The 22,316-nt window shown below is 35.2% G+C and overlaps 1 protein-coding gene across 1 annotated transcript in view; it reads left to right on the top strand.

The window, feature by feature from the left end:
• The window catches only part of DCDC1 (doublecortin domain containing 1), a 383,276-nt gene that overhangs the window by 73,951 nt on the left and 287,009 nt on the right, over nucleotides 1-22,316 (top strand). Inside the window, exon 7 of the mRNA XM_053673152.1 lies at nucleotides 14,748-14,914. Within this exon, the coding sequence (XP_053529127.1) occupies nucleotides 14,748-14,914 (167 nt within the window). The remainder of the gene's footprint in view (nucleotides 1-14,747; nucleotides 14,915-22,316) is intronic.

The raw sequence follows: 22,316 nt of genomic DNA, 5'->3' as shown, positions 1-22,316 counted from the left end.
ATTATTACTGTTAATGTTGCTTGTATTATTCTCAAAGAGGGCCCTGCGAGGTTGCACCCTTGCAACTTTGGAAACTTGCATTGGTGGTCGACCCAGTCATACAGACTTGTCTGAGGTACTGGTTTTTCCCCTTTGTAAAGTATTCTCAACAACTTCATATTCTCTTCCCTCTGAGTTCCATCGTTTTGAACCCTGGTGCTGACTGAGGGTGGGCCCTTTCTTGGGGCACAGCGTCCAGCTTGTCTTGGTAGCACTGTGTTCAATCCTGGGTCACAGTGGCTGCTGTAACAACCACCTGTGGTTATAGAATTATTTAAGCTTAAGAAACATACTTCACAGCTCAGCTTTCTCCCCGTCTCTACATCAGCTTTAATTGGAGAATAGCTTTTGGTGAATTTCCGAATTTAACGAGCTGTTCTTGTTGCTGAGGCTCATTTTCTTAGGTGCCCAGTGAGGACCAATAGTACTGCCATTTTCCCCTGAAGACACGGTTGAGTTGATGCTTCCGTCCTTGTTTTCTGCAGTGTTCAGGGTTTGCCTCTACCGTGCTCTCTTCCCTTTAGAAAAGTTTCCTTCACAAACAGGCTTGTGCCGCGTTGTTTGCTACAGTGGAGTTCTTTCTCTTTTTTTTCTTTTAGTTTGCCTTAGCTTTCTGTTCCACACTTGTGTTTTTCTAACATATTTCTGTAGATATTTTTCTTGCAGTGTCTCTCATAGTGAGAGATATAAAGTCAATAAGTTCCATCGATGTCAATAGCATCCTTTGTTCAAACCAGTCTTATCCATTTTCACCTCCCTGAGTTAAATAATCCTGCCCAGGATGTATTTTCCCACCATGTAACATATAATTTAGGTCTGGACTCTTTGATCTGTCATTGTTCTGCTTGGATCCCTGTAATATAATTCATCTTGCCGTTGCCTTTTTTAAAATCTTAGGCCCATAAATTTTTGGAGTTCACTAAAGACTTTTTATTTAGTATTTTATGCTAATCTTCCTAGTAGCCCTCCTCCAATTTGTTCAGATTTTATGTGTACTCTGTGTAATTGTCTCATCCTCAAAAGAAAATTTTCAATTTCTCTTACTTATCTGTAACATAACCATCTCTTTAGTGTTTGGGATTGTGGCTTCTCTTCTGAATTTGTTCTCAAAGATCTTTCTTTTATTCCTGTGAGTTTTCACTGGGCCTCAGTTACTATTTCCTGATTTTTTAAGAATTAAAATATTTTCTTATTTTGTATTAACCTTTTTCAGAGTAGTTAGATTTGGATGTATCCCTTGCACCCCCAACCCTGGTCTCCAGGATGTCACTTTATATTTCTCATATCTGAAAGTATGTATGCTAAGATCAGAGGTCGTCTTTATTCGAAGACAGTCTTTTCCATCTCCGCTAAATGAGCTTTCCTTTCATTTGTTTCCCTGCATACATTTCTGTGTTCTCATCATAAGATTGAAGCATGTTTGATTTTATTTTAAACATTTTTAAAATTATAGTTGACATACAATGTTATACGAGTTTTAGGTGTACAACAGTTATTCAACTTTTATGTACCTAGTGACATGATCATTGAAATAACTCTGATAATTACCGTCACCATACCAAGTTCTCGCAATACTGTTGAGTATTTTCCCTGTGCTGTACATTATCTCCATGGACTATGAATTGGAACTAGAACTTTGTACCTCCTGTTCCCCTTCACCATTTTCACCCGCATCTCCTCCAACAGCCATCGGTTTGTTCTCAATATCTATGTGTGTGTAAAATTGAAGTTATTTTAAAAACAATTTACTTTCTTCTTTATTTTTGTAGCAAATCTTACCTCTACCTACATTTGTAATACTTTCATCAGGTTGTTTCTCTACATTAACTGAAGAAAGTAGAGTGTTCTTATAATAAATCCACCATCTCTTTGTGGGTGAAGCAGAAGTTTGGATTTCTGAGATACAGAACCATGAGCAACATTCATGTACCAGGTAAATTCAGAGCCAACTTGGGTTGGTTGAGGTTACTTTAAAAGCTTGTGGCCAGACTATGTGTGACTCTAAGGTTCACGAGTCCTTTCTGGCCTAGAATGCAGTTTTAAATAACTTAATGAAGACTAGAATTTGAGGCAGGGGATTCAGTGCTGCTTATTTGGACTAGCATTGACTATTTAAAGATAGAACCTCACTGCAGTACACACTGAACTCAGCGGCCATTTATGAGATCTGTCCAGAAGAAGTCCAACCATTTTAATATAACGAGAACAGTTTGCACGACATCTGTGTAACCTGGCAGTCAAGGAGAGTGGACTGAATGCACATGCACGAACAACAATGACCTCACTGTACTAGTCAGTGAGGGCGGTAGACACCATTGAGTGAGCATGTGTACTGTGTGGACATTGCATTCAAAGTGACTGAGTGAGCAGAGTGATGAAAAATCTGCATCAAATTTTGCATTAAGCTGGAACATTCCTCCATAGAAACTGTTTGAATTTTTCAGGAGGCTTTAAGGGATGATGCAGTGAGTGCAGCACAAATAAAAGTGTGGCACAGGTGCTTCAAAGATGGTTGAAAATCTGTTGAAAGTGGTCCACATTCTGGGAGGCCTGCAACAAGCAGAACACCTGAGTATGTTGAACATGTACGGGCTGCAACCAACAAAGATCAGTGACTGACAGTGTGAGAACCAGAAGCTGATCTGGGGATTCCAAAAACTACTGTGTCTGAGATTTTGGTGCAGGATCTTGGCATGAAATGTGTCGTGGCAAAATTTATTCTGAGGCTTCTGCTACCAGATCAGAAGGAACATCGTGCAGCAGTTGCTAATGACTTGATTCAAACCACTACCAATGAACCAGATTTCCTTAAGGTCATAATTTTGAAGGAGACTGAGGCATCATTGTCCTATGTACAGTGTTTTTATATCTTCTTTAATAAATATCTCCATTTTTCATATTAATGTCTGGATACTTTTAGGACAGACCTTGTACTTTCAAGTCGTGGCCTGCAGATTTGGCTATAGAACACAAACAAGCAGCAAACACTGTCCAACCTTCCAAAATGATCTAATCTTAATCTCATACTTACCTTCAGTCACAGGCAAAGTTCACTGAATGGGTTAAGAGTAAACTGTAGGTGCCTTCACAGAAAGGCAAGCATGGCCCGCTAGGGGTGCTAGGGCTTTTACAGTCCTCCTCGTTGTACTAAAACCATCATCCACTCCTCCATGGGTGCCACTTTCTGAAGGCCAAGGCTATTGGAAAACAATCCCAGCTGCATTTAGTTTCTATGACCCATCACACTTCAAATTTTGTATAGCCGCCTATTATAAAATTTCTGGCTAACCTCCCTACTTTCCATGTACATTTTCCTTCTGTAAAAATACAATTAGAAAATTGTAAATTTGTCTTCTTGGTCCAATATAAGCTGCTGAATACCACCAAGGTTAAAAAGCAAACAAAACTCCCAAAGTCCTTGCATATTAAAGCACCATCAAAGCGTGAAGCCCCCTAGTCAAGGCCCCTCCATAATTCTCAGTCCTCTTGTATTATTTGTTCTCCAAAATTGCTTGTATATTGCTTGTGGAAATATAAAATGGTTCAGCCTCTTTAGAAAACAATTTGGTGGTTCTTCCAAAAGATAAACACAGATAAACATAGATAAAGATAAACACGTGGCGCTATAACTCCACTCCTAAATATATACCCCAAAAGAATTGAAAACAGATAGTCAAGCAAGCACATGTACATACATTAGCATTATAGATAATAGCAACAGCCAGAAACCAAATGTCTGTGCAAGGATGACTGTAGAACACATGTGGTATATACATGCAATGGGATATTATTCAGCCATGAAAAGGAATGAAGTACTAATAATGCTTTAATGTACCTTGAAAATGAACCTTGAAAACATTATGCTAAATGGAGGAAGCCAGAAATAAAGGGCAATGTATGATTTCATTTCTGTGAAATACCTAAAATAGATTCATATAGACACAGTATAGATTGGTGTTTGCCTGGACCTGGGAGGAAAGGGGAATGGGGAGAATTGCTTAATGTGTAAGGGAGTGTACTTTGGAATGATGGTGTTCTTGTTGGAGCTGGATACAGGTGGTGGTTGTTCATTTTAAAATGCTTGGTTTTGTGTTATATGAACTTCACCTCAATAATATTTTTTTAAAAAGGAAGTGGAATAGAACCAATTTACCCCAGTTATTCTAGCCAAGGTAATTCTCTAGATCAGCCAATAGCCAGCTGATTCTAAAACATGTGAGCAAACTCTGCCAGGTCCAGCAGAACCACCCAGCTGATTTACAGATTCATGAACTAAATAAATGCTTATTGTTTTATGCCACTGAGTTTCGAGGTTGTTTGCTATGCAGTATTATTGTGGCAACAAATATCAAATACATTTAGCTATTTATAGTAATGAATATTATTATATTGTATCTATTCACTTGTCAGACAGCCAAATTCTATTCCTGCATCTTAATTCTTAATGTTGCTGAAGGGTAATCTTCCTGATATATGCTGTATTTTATTATTATTACTATTATTATTATAGCTTAAAAGTTTACACATCAAGACAAGCCTACATACTCTGTATCCTGACATTCGGGCACCTTCGTTATATGGCCTTGCCCCATTCAGTTGACCCACCCATGTCTCACAGCTCCCCACTGTGCAAATTCTGTGTTAGCTAGATCAGCCCCTTCAGTGTCTCAGACAGTGAGCGACTTGTGCAGTGTCCAGCCGCCTTACCTTTGCGCCATGTATTATGCGCCATAATATAATATATGTGCCATAATAGGACATATATTATGTTATGGTAACAAACGGCGCTAAAACTTTCAGTGGCTCATACAAGAGGTCTCTTTTCACTCATTTTACACGTCACCATGGGTTGATGGTACCTGCTCTAGTTTAGGTCAAAGCAAGTTACATATCATCTCCTTATTATAAGACATGAATAGTCCTACCATAGGGATGGCCATTGCAAGTCACATACATGGCTAAGCCTGACATGAATAAGGGGGAAAGTATTGTATAATTTTCCTTCAGGGAAAGGCAGCAGATATTTTGAATAATGATGGAATATACTACACTACTTGCTATCCAGAATGTATTTGTTATCCATTGCTGTGCAACGTTACCCCAAAACTTAGCAACTTAAGGCAACAAATGTATTATTTTACAATAATGAACAAGTGTTCCTCTAATCATTGCTCATTTCATTTCTGAAAACTCTAATTTTTTTCTATTTTAAAGTATCTTGGAGCAACCTGAAATCTATTCTTTTAAATATTTACCATTTGTCTCCACTTTGCCTTCAGGAATTACAGAATACAAATTAATTCCGAGTCTGTGACTGTCTTTCAACTATTTGAACATGTATGGTTTAAGTCTTTTTTAGGTTAAATATGTCTAGTTTCTATAGCTACTTCTCTGAACCCTCATCAAGCTGTTCCCTCTTTTCAGTTTTTTGGGTATTCCTCTTTGTGGGGCCTTACCTTGTCCATAATTTTCCAGTCAGTCAGTGACCAGTAAAGCAGTCCACCTCCTCTTTCTTTTTTCAGGTCATCCTATAATCTACAATTGCATTATTATTTCTATTACACACTTGACATCGTTGACCTAGACTGATCTGAAAGTCAACCAAAGTTTCCCAGTCTTTGCTCATAATTTGCTTTTAACTACTACATCTTCCTTATCCTGTATTTATATTGCTGATTTTCTAGATATGATCATAGAACTTTATACATTAGTTCCTGCTGAACTTTTAATTATAAGGTTTTTATGTAGTAGTTTAGCTTGCCAAGATCTTTCAGCTACTAATCTGTCATCCAGAGATTAACAGTATCTAAATAAATACAGTCTATATTATAAAATAGCATAAAAGTTAGGGATGTTGCCCTTCTCTGGGAAACATTGTACTTAGATTGCTTTTGATATTAAAATTCAGAACACTGGGAAAGAGCTTAATCAAAATGCTTCCCTCTCCTTTTATGCCCTAAAAATGCCTGGTACTCTCCTTGTATTTCTAGTAGTGCTCCTGCTCTGCTAAGTGCGGGATTCCGTGATGGTCCTGGAAGTTAGGCCCTGGAAATGGCACTACTCTCTTAGCTAAGGGTGGGCAACTCAGAAGTGTATATAGCCTAGGACCCCGCAGTTTAGCCCCATCAGGGACAACTCTGTGTGTGTGTGTGTGTGTGTGTTCATTCAGATTCCTGGTATTGCTTTCTTCAGGGCAGTACCCAGTCATAACTTTCTTTTGCCTTGTTTTGGTTATTAAGCAACATGTTTCTCTGTCGTTTCCAAATTGGAAACGATTGTTTAAAAGCAAACAATCATAGATTATATGGGACTTGACTAAACGGTCTGCAGACCCTCGATGTTCTCCGGCCTTGCTGCAGAACACCCACACTTATCTGGAAGAGGCGTACAGATTTGGTAGTGCCTCGTGGGAGGACAATAGATGTTAGCCACATCCTGTTGGGGCCTGCTTCCCACTGGAAGAAAGAATAGTTATATGCTGGTATTGGCGATCTCAAGACCCATGTGGGGAATTTTCTCAAGAGTCTCCCTCCATGCTCATTAAATATTTCTTTAATATGTAAATTACCCCATGGTGGGTCCCAGTGATTACTGTTTATTTTTCTAAGACTTCACAAAACATTCATTTTATAATCTGTTCCAGAACTTTTCAGGGAATAATACCAAACTTATGGATGAATATCTTAAGTTTATCTGCCTCCCTTCAATTCTTGGGTCCCTTTCCCATATACCTTTATTCCTCAGATTTTATTAAATATAACAACTTATGTGTCTTGCTGAAGGATGCCAGTGTTCGTGGTTATTAATCGGCCCTTAAATCTCTCCAGGAAGAATTGGTATACACAAAAGCAACCCGTTAAGAGCACTTTTGTGTAGGAAAGATGCTGTTCAGAAGTCTTCAGACCCTCCCTGGGAGTGGGCTGCCTGTGCCCCTGCCTTGGACCTGGGCCTCAACGTCTCTCAGTGCTTTCCAGGCGTCAGAGTTGAGGTCCCCTTGTTGCTTGGACAGAAACAGAAAATGCAAGGGAATCAGTGATTTATATTTCTCCTCTTTGGTCTATAGAGAATATTAAGACGTTTGTTAAAGCTTGAATTTTTAAAGTTTTTTTTCTTCTTAGTGGCAGTTAGAGACTCCATTATAATTGGATAACTGTCATCTTTTATTAAATATGTGAGTGCAGATTTGTGTGATACAAACGTTCACAAAACAACCTAATCTGCTCATAGACTCTTTAATGTGTTGCAAAGTCCCTTTTGAAGTCTTTAAAACATACATTTCCTTTTATATTCGTGAAGATATGATTGTCTCTTCTAGGTTTTGCTGAGCTGAACTTTCTTCAGGATTTATGTTTGTTTGTTTTTTTTTAAGCAAAGTCCCTGCTCTTTTCCTCTTCTCCTTGAATTTGTCTTTCTAGTTTCCAGTTTCTATACTTCTTGTTTCCCAGTCTTTGAACTCTAATACCAAACATTTCACTCCAATTTTAATGACTTCTCTATGTTCCTAGAAGTTCATTAGAAAAAACATTAAAATAAGCATAATTGCCAATGAAAACAAATAACCTAATTGTTACTACCTGTTAAAAACAATTTTTTTATAAAGCTCTCCTTGTAAAATAACATGATTTAGTAGAGATTGTTTTTCTTCCTCCTACGAGTTGTTGGAAGAAAGATGTAATCATAGACAAAAATGTACAAAATGCTAATTCAAGAACATTCTACTTTTGTGAAACAAACATGGAGAAATAAAGGTCAAGGAGGAACCCTCTACTGGAATTGCTGAAATTATTAAAACTTTTTAGTTTATTACGTTAATATATAAATTTTTATGACTTATATGTTTTATATCCTAAAGTGTTTAAATATAAGTAATCTGTTTACTTAATATTTGCATCCAAGGAGGCCAAAACAGCTTCACCCACATTATCTGACTCCTGGGTCTCTCTGAATTAGGAATGTGTGTGTCAGGTATTATCATGATTCCTGCTTTTGAGAAAAAAAAAAAGACAGGAAGGAAGGAAGAAAGAAAGGGATCTAGACATACTTTTTAGATGTGTACTGTGACTTTATAATATAGCAGTAGAACTTTGAGATATTTTACAACTAGCTTGCTTTTGACTGTAAGTTACATATGTAAGTGTATTATGTAGTATTATATATGTAATATGTAGTATATTTGCTTTTGTTTTTGTTTTACAAAGTTTTTTAATTACAGCATTTCCTGCTGGGTCAAAAGTTAATTCATTCCTCAGTTAATACAGTTTGGGTTGAGATTTTCTGAGTAGTAATAAAAATAAAAAATAATAAATGTAAAAATGTGTCATTTATTATACCAAGCAATTATATAGTGACATTTGTAAAGGCCTTCTAATTTTTGTTAGTTATATTTGTTAAGGTTCATACATTCTACTTTCCAAAACTAACTCTAAGATAATACTCTAAATTTTAAAGAACTTTAAAGTCCAAAATCAAGTTATATATATATTCAATTATTATGTATTGGTGTAGACCATAGATACAAAAATAGATTAGATATAGCTAATTCTCAACATTCCTTTAAGCAACCTTAAGTATGTACTTATATCAATTGAATTAAGTTCTTTTATGTTATTACTATATATCAAATGTTTTAAATGCCCCCAAAATTGAGTTCACACAATACTTGTATTTTCAAAGACACACACACTATTATTTTTGTGGAAGGGAAAGACAAGACTCAGACAATAGAATCATAGCTCATTTCTACTTGTATAAATCAAATTATTTAAATCAATGAATTGTGTATGCTGACCTGTTCCACCAGTGTGCTACTGGGGGGATGGAGAAAGATGTGCATGGTGGTGGAAGTAGAAAGAGGCATAAAGCGTATTGGAAAACTACCAAATGTCCCCTGCAAATGGGCCCTATTCAGAATCAGTAAGCGTATGATGAGTGAAGTGGTTTTGAATATCGCCTTTAGATTCCATGCTGTTACAAGGCCAGCCCTGAACATGGCAACTCTTATTTCCACACACAGTACCTCTTCACTCTCAATTTAACCCCAAAATCTGATGAACCCATTACTCCATACTTGATTTCATGGAACAAGGAGTAGATATAGTTACAAATGATCAATCACAAGCCGTGAACCAAAGCAGCAAGGCATTAACAATTCACACCATTTCGGTCCACTTGCTCAAGCAGAAGATGTGCCAGCATATTTAATGCACAGCTACTTCGTTCAGTTTAAGAACAGACATGACTCAGGCTGCATTTTCAAAACAGAGAATTCCTAAGATTTCATACTTCCTAAGCCCCAGTGTCAACGTTCATCCACACGTCGGCAATTAAAATAACCAGGTGTCCTGTAAAGGTCACACTGTATAAATTATATTTTACTCAGGTGAAAACAATGTGACCTATGGAATTCTTCTCCCCAATGCATCCCTGTTCTGTTTGATCCTATGATACAAATCAATGTCTCTTACAGAAGTATTGTAGTGCTGCAGCCCCCGCAGGCAATATCCCGTCAGTTTAATAGGATCACTGCAAAACCAAAGCAGCTGTGAAAGATCGCTCTAAGTATAGCAGTCGTGTGCTTGTCATTTTGTTCAGTGGAGGAAAAACCCAAATTTGGGTAGGCACTGGTATTTAAGAAAACGACCGCTAAATCTTTTCTCATAAGTACCTTAGAGACAATAAGATTTGACATATAGCATGTAAACAAAAGTACACAGCAGCTGTTAGTTTAGTTTTGTTTGAATGAAAATATACTGATCTAAATCAAGCAACATATGAGACAGTATGCTCTCCATCTTTCAATCTTCCCAGCAGACCATGTGGTTGAGTGCGGCTGCCTGTTAGCTTCTCTGGGACCTGGAGTTTTCCAACTATTACCCAAAGCTGGGCAAGGAGCATTAACATGCACACACACGTTGACACTAGGTCAAGGTCCCTCTAAGCACACTTTCCGGATGGGAAGCACTCAAATCTGAGCATCTTTGAAAAACTCACTGTTTTGTTAAAAAAAAAAAGACTTTTTGAATAAACTTCATTTAAAAAATAAATTCTAGTCCAATTGGTGGGAAACTTCCCAATGACATCCTGCTGCTCACAGTAGCAGTGTGTTTTTGAGATTGAGATGTAAAACTTCCCCCGTCGCAGAGCGCATAGAAGTTTCTGTGCAGGTAACTTCTGGGCACCGTGCTCAGAAGGTGTGCTTATGGGTGTGCTCTGGGCAGTGCTGTTTCATTTTCCCCACAGTCTCACGTATCTGCCTGAAATGTGAAAATGAGAGTGTTACATAAATTATGATCTGGGTATTTAACTGACATAAATTTTAATTTACAATTGGAAGGTTATTAAAGCCTTTAATGATATCCACTGCTTTTTGAAACTATAATAAGCTTTGTGTAACAGATTCAAATGTAGTATATGAAGTGCCTCTTTTAGAGTAAGATGTTGGAGGGAAGGGTATATTCCCTGGGCATTGAACTTGACAGGTCATTCCAGTGTACATCTGTTTGGTCAGTTCCATTAGCTGTGTGATTTCCCTTCAGAGAGACTTTTGGTTCCTTGTCAAAAAATCTTTGTTCTGTTCCATTATAAATCCAAATAAATTCAAGCTTCTTATCAATGATAAAATGGTTTTAATGGAAGGTCTGCTCGGAAGCTGAAGAGTTTAGTTTCTTATGAATAGCATTTGAACTCACTGTGTTTGGAGTTCTCAGAGGGAATTACCTTATTATTTAAAATAGCTACTTCGACCTTAATCTAACAGTAATTCTGTGTTATTTAAGTTTCACTGTGTGTCTTTTCCTGTAGCAGCCCGATTTGTGACAGGGAAGGTTAAAGCATTAGGGTTCCCCAAGGCCTTTTAAATACCCACTGCCCCCGGCCTTTCCCTGCGTGGTCAGTGCTCCATTCCCAGATCATTTTGTTTACCTCTTACGTCTTCCCTCCTAGTCTTCAAAATAATTGTATATGGAAAATTAAAATAAAACAATCATACGTACCATAAACGTGCTTCAAAATTCTGGTATATTTACATTTACTTGTCAGATTTTGGTCAAATTTTCATTAGGTCATACAAAGTTACACGTTTGAAGTGATCATGTGTAGCTGGATTCGCAGTCCTAAAACTTACCTAAAACACTATCCACAGTATGTCTAGACTATATTTATTCATCCAATAATCATTCCCTGGGCATTGCTTTTACCAAACGGAAAAATGTCATCATCTATCTAGTGAAGTTACTCTCTTTGGTCATTATCATTTATTTATCCAGCATCCTCAGTTTTAACTCCAAATCCATTAGAACTATTGGGTTAAGTTCAGATTTCCCCACGGTTATAACAAGCATAAATAAAATGGATAAAAAGTGATCATCCATGTAGCTTCAACCTTTCCAGTGGTGGAAATGAACTTAATGGAATGATTCCATTTGATCTATGTATGTTGATACATAGAGGGAATGATTAATTTCTAAACCATTTATCTAATAAAATATTGAGGACCTGCTTAAAGAAAATATTGAAATTAGAGAAAAGCGAAGTTTGTATAAACAGGAGAAAACAGGTAGGACACCTTTAAGAAAGGCCTCAAACATAAGGGGAAATGTTCTGCGTAGGCAGGCACACAGATATGAAAGGAACACAGGGTAACAGGGGCCAGTTGGGAGGAGGCGCTCATGGTTGGGAGGGACTCACAAATAACGCCCAGGAGTTCCTTCTCTGGGAAGGACATGTAGACAGGTGATAGATAGATGGCTAGATAGCTTGGTATGTCTGTATAGAGGCAGTCTTATATCTATATGTGGCTAGAGATATAAAGTGGGTTTTGCTGGCTCATAGAAACATCTTGGTTTACACTTTTTCCAAGGTTGAAAAGTATATATTATTCTTTCTAAATCATTGTCCTTTTTTCTTGTAAATCTTTATGTGATTGTTTTCTTTAACAGAATGAAATTTTGCTTTAGAAACAGAGAAAAGGGAACTGTACATAAAGAGAGAACCATTGGTTAAGAACACTCAAGAGTCTTCTTTTATATAGAATATTATAAATATCACTAAAATGCTTAAAAAATAGTCCATACCTTAAAATCTGCAGTTGGGATTGAAAAGTCAAGTGAATTTTTCAAATCAGTTTTTCTACTTTATAACTATCATGTTAGGCCAATGCTTCCTTTTTTTATGGAGAGTTCTTTAACTGGTTACTAAATTTTATTTTTTTCAATTTTTTCAGTATATTAAGATAATTTATACTTCCTTTCTAAGTACTTAGGCGTATCATTTTCTTATGTTTTCTATACCTTCCTAGTTAGTGGAAACATTGTTCTTGGAGTGTGCTTTGTCTTTCTTTTCAAGAAGATCATCAAAGTTACTAGTTTGCAGCTTCCAAAAAGAAAGAGCCTTCTAATCCCTAGTTCAGAGGCTAACCTTTATTAGCACTCTTGTGGTTATAATGAGGACCCTGCTTCCAGCAGGGAGATTCTGGAATACTGAACAGATTATTCAAGAAGTTCAGAGCAGATTCTGAAGTCCCTTATAAAACCTGCTTGTGAATACTGCTTTCTTCGCTCTGCTGTTTCGGGTTTCCATAGTCTTCCTAATTACATAAATCATGCGGGGCATGGGAGCTGTTCTCCATCCAATATCAATTCTGACACACAGCTTGCATTTTGATATAATTTGTGGGGCTTTTCCCCCTAAAGCTGTATTCTTTTCTTAAATCTTATGGAAGGCACAAACTCTGAAAAAAAGTAGTTTCATGTTAGAAGATCTATGAAATTTTTCTTTGGAATCCCTTGAACTGACAAAGAATTCAAAAGTTATTTTGTGACAAGTATAGATGGGTAAGGCTGTAAGTCTAGAGAATCTGATGAAATTTTCTCAGGTTTAAATGAAAGATTAAATCTAGGATGTAAATTAGTCAAGTTTATTATCTATATCTTAATTTTTTAATTTAATTTCAATTTAACAACTATTTATGTATGCCTTTCCATGTTCAAAACTTTGCTAGATTCAATGAGTGTGCCAGTTAAAAGTGTACAAATTAAAATCTAATATATGAGTGTAGAATGTTGTAGACTAAAAGCACTGATCATTCTGAAGCTAGGTTTCCTTAGAAAAATTATAATCAAGATTGATTTATATTATATACTTTTGAAAGATTAAAGTTATTCTGAAAATAAGTTTCTCTTTTGCTTTTTATCTCTTTTATAATATATGTGATCTGTTTTTTAAAATTTGAGGCATTTGTTACAAGATTTATAGAGAAAAGCAGTTACTCTAAGAGTATAAGAGTGGTTTTAATAGATGAATTTTAGGAATTTAGTTAGACCGTTAGACTGGGTGTGTAGATTTCATGCTCATATCTGAAGATGTCTAAATAGTCACTGGGCCATAATTTCCTTTCAACTTTATAGTAGTTTTAGAAAATCTTAAACTGTTTTCAATATTCTCCTTAGGGTTGAATATATTAGAAAGAATTTAAATTGTGCATTGGTAGAGTTGCAGAACTTAGTGCCATAAAATGCAGAACTTTTTTTTTACTAAGAACAAAAATCAGCAGAATACCAGTAGCAAAGGCCATTTGCATAACTCAGTTGCTCAGCAGCTCTGCTGAACCTAATTGTAATTCAATTTCCAGATTGCTACACTAGGCCTCTCTGCGTAAAATATGCAACGTATAACATAACCAATGGCATGGACCTGTCTTCTTTGCTGATGATCTACTTAATTTCTCTTTTAGTAGAAACATGGATTGGAATAATGTAGTCAGGCCATATAGTTAGTTGTATTATACGTTTACATTGTGTCATATGTATATACTTCAGTAAGGAACAAGTTAAAAAAATAACATCGTTTCATTTTTCTGGGCTCCCAAGTGTGCCTAGTTTTTTTTTTATTTCTTTATTTCTGGTTTTCCAAGGGAAATTAAATCTTGAAAAAAGTTAGCTAGCTGCCATGTTATTTGACTATTTTACACTAGAAAGACTTCATAAGCTAATCGTGTGAAAAAGTGTATAAACATGTCTGTCAAGTACATATGGATGTTGCAATACAGGCCCACAAGTAAATATCCTCTGTTTACAAAGCGCATGTGGAATAGCTTTCCTGAATCACTGATTAGCTTATACCCTACAAACTTAAAAACAAAAAGCTATGATAAAGCGCTTGCCTAAGATTCTTCCCTTTACTTTTAAACAGCCTTACCACCCTGTTTTGTGGGTTATTTAAGCAATAGCAATGAAGAGTTGAGTAAGAATGGCTTATAAAGGTGTGTATTATATTTTATGAATAATTTCCAGATGTGATGTGTTAGGTATAAAGACTCCTCTACGGGAAGCTGTACACAGAGACAACAAGGATCTTACAATTTTATCAGGACAATGCAAGTAGATTTCAGCAAGGTTGGTTCCAACTCATCTGTGATAAATGAGAAGATAAGGCAATCAGTGCACACCATGACACTCTGTGCAGCTAGTTAGGCACACTTCAGAACTATTCAGGTGTGCTCACAAAGCTCATGAGTCTTGCATGGGGGTGTCTCAATATAAATACACCCTTCATGGTGGCCACTAGTAATGCAGGAATTGCCTCTCTAAGACGTAACCAAGGTCAGATATAAATAATAGATGTTAAGAGTTATCTCTGGCACTGGGGCTGTGCTCCAGGCAGTGTATTTCTGTTGGGTCAAAAGAATTTATTTTCCCTTTTTTCTTGCATAGTTCCTCTGCTTGAAAAATACCTGCAAAATTCCATCACACCTTTGCGGGGACCAGTGTGGGTCTCTAAGGGAGAAGGTTTCAGCCCCTCAGGAGCTAAGATGTACATCCAAGGAGTTCTTTTGGCCTTGTACCAACGTTTAAAGTCTGCAAAAAAATATTATAAACAGGTGAGTCATCCCTCTTTGCGAGCTGTTTTATTATGTGTTTTTAAATGTACTTGATTGTATAGAAGCAGTGATTGGCGTCCTGTCATAAAAGAACTGTGACATGTATTTTGTGAGCTCAGTGCTCGTTAGGGAGCCAAAATGCTTCTTCTGTAATCTCAAAGGCAACAATAATGGGGCTAATTGTATCTGTCTTTCGGCATGGGATGTCATATGTCTCATCTGTTCTTGTTACATACTGTGCAAAGCAAAGGCAACTTCTTATGTGGAAATTCTATAGACAATTACTTTAAATAAGAAAGTGAATTGCTCCTAAGCCATTTGGAGGTTTAAATGTTCAGTGTTTTCTGCCCCCAGTATGAAATCAGAATTGCTGTTGTAGAAGTTGGGCTAAAATATAACTAATAGTATTCTGGGAAATGAAATTACAAATTAACTTCATGTCAAGAGTAACTTAGCTCATTCGTGCTTATTTCATTTGTATGTTTCCAAATCTGAAAGTATAGAAATAGAATTCATGTATTTGAATTAGGTTAAAGTAAATTTTGTCCTTTCTAAGTACTTATTTAACAATTGTGTGTATGTAAAGACTCTGGTATTTTTATAATTACTTACAGGGACTCTGACTTGTTTTAAAGTAGAATTCATGCGGCAAAGCAGAATGATTGATACCATTTAAAAAATAAAAGTGGAGTTTCCATATTTTTAGAATCCTCTTTGAATTTAGTCTTGAGAATACATTTTACCATGTTAAATAAGAGCTAGGCTTTACATTTCTAACTGGGAGGTTTCGGTTTTGAACTGGACTCATTATCTCAGGTCACAGGCTGCTGAAAAATGAATATTTTGAAAGCATCGTATTATTATTCTTTGTGTGCAGGGGGAGGGGCGGCGGGAATGGGATTCAGTCTCAGTGTTCACACAGCACCTCCTGCTGTCTGGTTTGGAAAAGAACAACTTGTATGGATGAGGAAATTGTTGGAGTGTCCAGAGCTAGTAAGCAACAGCTTCTGGTGAGAAACTTTAATTCTCAAAATGCAATTAGTTTGCCTAGTTAATAAATTTCAGTGAATCTATAAATGAGATTAATAATTGTCATAGACTATTTAAAATAATAAATATAAAAAGAATCAATCTTATTTTATTTAATTAATTAAAAAAATTTTTGAGCCATGTCAAAGTTTTGTTTCAGACCTTGTCTGGGAAGTGCTTTGTTTTATTTTATATACTTTGTTAAGCTGATATATCTAAAAACTAGTTTGAAATACATTTTGTTGTATTGTATTTAATATTGTATAGTATTAAAATATTATTTAACCTTCATGATTAAATGATATTATAAAATGGATTGTGACCAATGTAATGACAACCACTAATTTGATATTAAATGGTTTGATTCCACTAATTATTCACTTTAAAACTACTTAATGTTAAAGAAAACATGAAGTCATTCTCCAATGCAAGAAAAGCACTGTTTACATCAAATCTAAAAAAAACTTTAACATTTTCTGAATTTTATTAAAAGTGAGAGTGTCAGAGATAAAAAACAGCTCAGAAAGTAGTTATGATGTGTTTTTCTTCCATTGTAATAAACATTTAAAATTTAAATAGAGATAAACAGTTGTATGAGATTGAAAAGTGTTCTGTGTGTTGTGAGAAAGGAAAATGCTTTAAATAAAGGTCTCTTTATGACTCAATATTGATGAAAACTATATTTTATTAAAATAAACATTACATGTAAATATGAACAAAATTAACATTTTTAACCTCTCTGAAATTATCTATATCATGAACATTATGCTAAATTTAGAAATATATAAAAGAACGTACATTCTTTGCCATTCCTAAAGAAACCTTTTTTCTTTTGTTAAATTGGTACATGTAAAGCTTTGTACCAGGTAGTTTTAATATGTTACTTGTTTAAGTTATATTTTAAAATATAAAAGTGGGGAAAAAGAAATAGGTATTTGCACAGTATGCATTTCATTCAAATTTCTATTTCTTTTAGATATTCTCAGTTACATGTATTCTTGAGCCTCTTTTTTTTTGTATTGTTGTATTATGACTGACTTGAAAATTTTTGCGATGCTGAGAAAAGTCACTGTACTGGTACGCTTATCAGGTCATCGGTGGCTCAGTGTTAAGCCGGGCAGTAGCTTTATTTGTCAGTAGGACGTCTTAGCAAATATGTCTCAGCATTAATGAACTTTATTTGAACTGCATTTACTTCATTTGACCTTAGGAACAGCCTTTCCTATTTAGCTTTATAAAAGATTGTGTTAAGGAATCATTAGATAGGCAAAATAGAGATGGATGATGGTTGCTATTTCCTCCATGAATCTAAGCTTATAAACTCCAGGATTATCCGAACTCTTAATGTCATTTCCATTCATTCCACTTCTCAGTTCATATATAAAAACAACAGTATTGTTTCGCTGGGGTTCTGTCAGAAGATTGTAGACTCTGAACTGCTGTTTTGGAATGTCCACAGGAAATTTGTTGAGTAAACTGTGATGATATAGCTTCAAAAGAGAAGTCAGAGCCACTGGTTGTATATTTATGAACTTATTCATTTTTAACTTTAACTTGGCTATTATAGCATGCAACTGAATTATGTTAAGCTCACTACGCCAGTGTGGTCTTAAATAACACTGATTCGTGTGTATAAAATGCGATATTTTTAGTACAGCATAAAGTCACTTACTCTTACATTTTCACATTTATTTTCTTAAAAGTGGAAACATCTTAGAAATTGCTCAGAGCTAAGCAGAATCTATTTAATTGGTAATTTTTGAAGTAGCATAAATGAGTTCCTATAAAATGCAGTTAACACTTTCCGAGACAGGCCTGTTCCATCTCATTAGCATTCTGGTTCCGTAGTGGTGCTGTTGGTGGGGGCGTTGAAGTAGGAATGCCATTGTGTCGAGTTCCAGTGTTTGGGGACAAACACTGCTGTGGAAGGAACGTGTGAAAAGGCCACAGTCCTGTCAGTGAATGAGGAAGGCTGTGCTTTCTGTGTGCTTCAAGCAGGGAAGCTGTCATTCATAGGCCTAACACAGCTAAACAGAGGCCAAAACACAAGCCTGCACTACCTTTTAAAATGATATTAGTGATTTTTAAACATGATCTTCTTTATTTATGATCCTACATAGAGCTTTTAGTTGCTGTCAGTAAACAAAATATATGTCAGTCTGTTCAGAAACACTGTAGAGATGCATCCAAGTCCATGGAACTGTGCCAGGAGGCGATAGAAATAATGCTTCGGGACGGCTGATCTTTAGAACACACGAGATTTTAGGGAAACGTTCATTTCTGGAAATGTCTTCCCAATTCTGACATGGCTTTGATTTTTCCCCCCAACCATCAGAATTCTTGGAGACTTTTTATGTATTGATTGCATAGCACTCTTCTTTTAAAATGCCAGTTTTTAAAAGAGCTCATAAACATATAGTTTTAATCATTTAAAGTGTTTACAGGATAGCCTAACAGCTGTTACAGATTACATAGTGATTTCTGAAATTCAGGGGGAAACAAAGACTATCTAACTATAGTATCTTAACAACCACCATCTTAATTATGAAAAAATCATAGTCCCTTTGGTAGTTAAGACATAAGCAAACTTGGGGAAGTTTTAATCCTACTGCTAATGTTCAGCTCTTTGGAAAGAAATGATTGACTTTGAAATTAAATTTTGTCTTGTTTGATTACTTAAAAAAATTTCAAATATTTCTTACAATCTTGGGGCATTTTCAAAACTTTAGCATTATATAGAAAAATGTCAGTTTTCATTTATATCTGAAGCTTCAGTTTTATTTTTATAATTTTAATTTGGAAATACATAACTGGGCTATTTCTAATAGATTATTAGTGATGAAGTTTGTTAAAAAGTATGCTTTTCTGCCTAAGTAATTTAAATTATTATGGTATATGGTCTTTTGTTTATTAATTTAAGTAAGGTAATTTTGTGAATGCTGTTATATGCTATTTCTAAATTCTCCATATTTGGTGTTTTGAGTTTAATAACCTCAAACATTAAATCTATTTCAAAATTCTTTCACTTTTTAAACTGCAACTGTACTATAACTTTATAATTAAATAGAGACCTTAGCATATATTGATTTTCCAGTTCAAAACTGATATTTACTTTATTATTACATGAAACTAACCTCTCTCAAAGCCCTTAGCTTTTGTTAAAAAATTATAAGTCAGTGTTGGTTCACTTTGCATATACTTTCAGTAAATTTGATACTTAGATATCAACTCAATAATAAAATATAATTCTGTTGAGAATAGAATTACTATTCAGAATATACTTGAATTACATTTAGTGCAAACAGAGTTTGTTTACTGCAAAATGCATTTTTAAAGGAATCTTACTATTTTAATTTTCTGTAAGAAAGTGTTGGAAGTTTGCCTTTTCAGATTGTCTTTTTAGTTTGTCTTGTGTCTTAGATCAATCAAAATCATGTATTGGTCCTTATTTACATTGTTGAAATAATAACTATTTCTCTTTTATTTTAATATATACTCTTTTTAATATGCCAGCTACTTTTCTCCCGATTTATGGAGAAATAATTGGCATAGAATACTGTGCATGTTCAAGGGTACGGTGTAATGACTCGGTGCCGGTGTGTTCTGAAACGATTGCCGATGGAGGGTTAGTTAACACCTCCATCACCTCACAGGGTTCCTTTTTTTGTGGTGAGAACATTCGAGATGCACTCTTTCAGCAACTTTCAAGTAGCTAACACAGTATTCTTACCTATAGTTGCTTGCTCTGTGTTAGATTCCCATCTACCTGTACATGAAAAATTGGGCTGTTTTCTTGATTTACCCTTTTTGGGGGCAATACCAAAAGATATTTCTATTTTGAACTTCTTGATGTCCTCTGATGCCTTGAAACAAAACTATAATGTATAAATATGACTTACTATTAAAAACATTAAAGTAGTATTCAAATGTTTCAAAATGAAATCTGCTTTTGCAGGTCCTGATAGGTAATTTTTTAGAATGTTAGGTTGTTTGTAGATTTGAGTGATAGTTGCATTTTCCCCCTGAAACCAAGCTGCGTTCTAGTTACTTGAAGTATTTTAAGAACCTTAAACTTGTGTCTTTTTCTAAGTGTCATGCTTTGAGCAGGCCTAACATCAGTTAAATGAAGTGAAAATTGCATTCTTGCCTTGATAGAGATGAAAATGGATTTCTGGTCATGAAATAGATGTAGTTGTCACTTTTTAAAAAAGGTGTCAGCAGTTTGCTTCAGCGAGTAAGGTGCCAATTCAGTATGGCAGTAAACTTGTGATCTGAGCAATCAATAAAACGCTTCAATAACTTCTGCTTCATTACACTTATAATAAGAGGCTATAGATCCGTGGCACATAAAATGTTGATAAAGAGGCCGTGTGGGGACCGACTGTGACAGTTTCCTAGGAAGTACAGTAAGTGCAATATTGCCATCTAGAGTTTGTGCATAGGTAATTATTACAAAGGGGAAAAGCTGACAATGAGATAAAATAAGAAATCATATTGAAACACTGTTTATGTTCCATTATTAATCCTCGATTCATGGGACATTTTGTGTGCTTTGTTTTAAAAATGTTTAAGTCATGAGAAAAATGTTCAAAGTATTTTCTCTACTTTTATAATTATACTACAAAATGTCAAATATGTATCTCCAGCTCAAAGTTGAACTTTTTACCATAAAAACTATTTATTAAATAAGTCACTTTGTAAAAAGATTGAACTTAAAGGTTTTTCTTTTATTTTAATGTCGTAATTCGGTTATATAAAACAGGGCACTGTATTTACATCTCAGTTTGGTAGCTTTCAATTCAAAGTATTATATTGATTAATATTATGCACTCCTAAAAGTAAGATCCAATTTATCTATAAAATGGTATTTTAAAATAATTATAGGAGAGGATAGTCTTTCACAACATGATTATGATCATTTTAACCAGTACATTCCATCTGGGGATTATCTAAGAACATGTCTTTGTCTTTACATCAATACTTTTAATTGAAAACTTATTTAATTTTATAACATTTTGAATGAACTAGTATGGAAAATGCATTGTTAAACTAAGTATTATTTATTTCTTTCTCTTTCTGAACTTTTGGCTGAAAATGCCAATAGAAAAATTTTAAATCTACATTCAAGTGTTTTATGATACTTAATATAAGGTTAATATGGATATAGACAACAACAAGGAAAGTTAGCTAATCTGGAAAGGGTATTACTTTTATTCTTCCAAATGTTTCACTTTGAATAGATAACTTTTATAAGTTTCTATACCTCAGCTTTCAGACTTCACTGAGAACAATAGTTTTGTATTAATATGTTGGTAATGCATTCTCCTTAATATTATTCTTTTTAGGTATTTTTTGTTCTCATGTGTTTAAGTGTGCATGACTTTTATAAATGTAAAAAAATAGGAATGATTATAACATTTATTTTTCTTTTGTGATCAAAGTTTTGTCCTCAAACATCCTAGTTAGCATATTATCTCTACTTCTGTTTAAGATAACTCTTTAATTAGATGAAGTGCTCTTATTTTGAAAATTTAAATCATACTGAGTAGAAAATGTAATATTTTAAAACCTCTAGTAAGTATAGAATTGTTCTGGTAAAGTAAGTGAAAGTAGACCTGACAAATTTTCTTTAAATTACTCAACCCCCTACAGGTATTATTGCCTCTGAGTCTTTTGAAATGAGAATAAATTTGATAGAGTTACAGCAGTAAAGTAAAAGAGTGTGTTTGATAGATTCTCTGAACAGTTTCAACACCCATAGGTATTATTTGTAAGAAAACAATCATGCTGAGTCTTCAGCTGGTTAGAGAGGGCATAGCATTCTATCTTCACCTGACATCCTGTCTGTTTCATCAACATCCTGGGTACCCCGCCTGCCGCCCCCTCCTCCCAAAACAGTAATGCTCACTCAGAGGTTTGTGTGAATGGACAAGAATATGAATTTCTTCGTTTTCCTTGAAGAACTAAAACAGTATTGAAGGCATATTCTTAGGGGGAGGAGAACCAACTGTCTTGAGGATTGACTCATGTTTTCTAATTTTCTTGTCAAATTAATCAATGTTGTCAGTGATTCTTAGTTAAAATCTTTTTAATCTTCACCCAAGGACATGCTCAGTGATTTTAGAGAGAGAGAGGAGGGAGAGAGAGAGGTAGAGAAACACTGATGAGAGGGAAACATCGGTTGCCTCCCGAATGTATCCTGATCACGGACTGAACCTGAAACCCAGGCGAATACCCCGACCGGAAATTGAACCTGCAAACCTTTGGTCCATGAGACCATGCTCCATCCAACTGAGCCACACTGGCTAGGGCTGTTAATTAAAAACCTTTGATTATTAATGCTGAACTACTGGTTGATGAGGCTCTTAAGTGT

The sequence above is a fragment of the Artibeus jamaicensis genome, unplaced genomic scaffold (genome assembly GCF_021234435.1).
Source record: "Artibeus jamaicensis isolate MK-2021 breed Jamaican fruit bat unplaced genomic scaffold, CSHL_Jam_final contig_797, whole genome shotgun sequence".
NCBI classification, from domain to species: Eukaryota; Metazoa; Chordata; class Mammalia; order Chiroptera; family Phyllostomidae; genus Artibeus; species Artibeus jamaicensis.
Note: the sequence above shows the minus strand (reverse complement) of the source record. Positions and strands in the feature narration are given on the sequence as shown.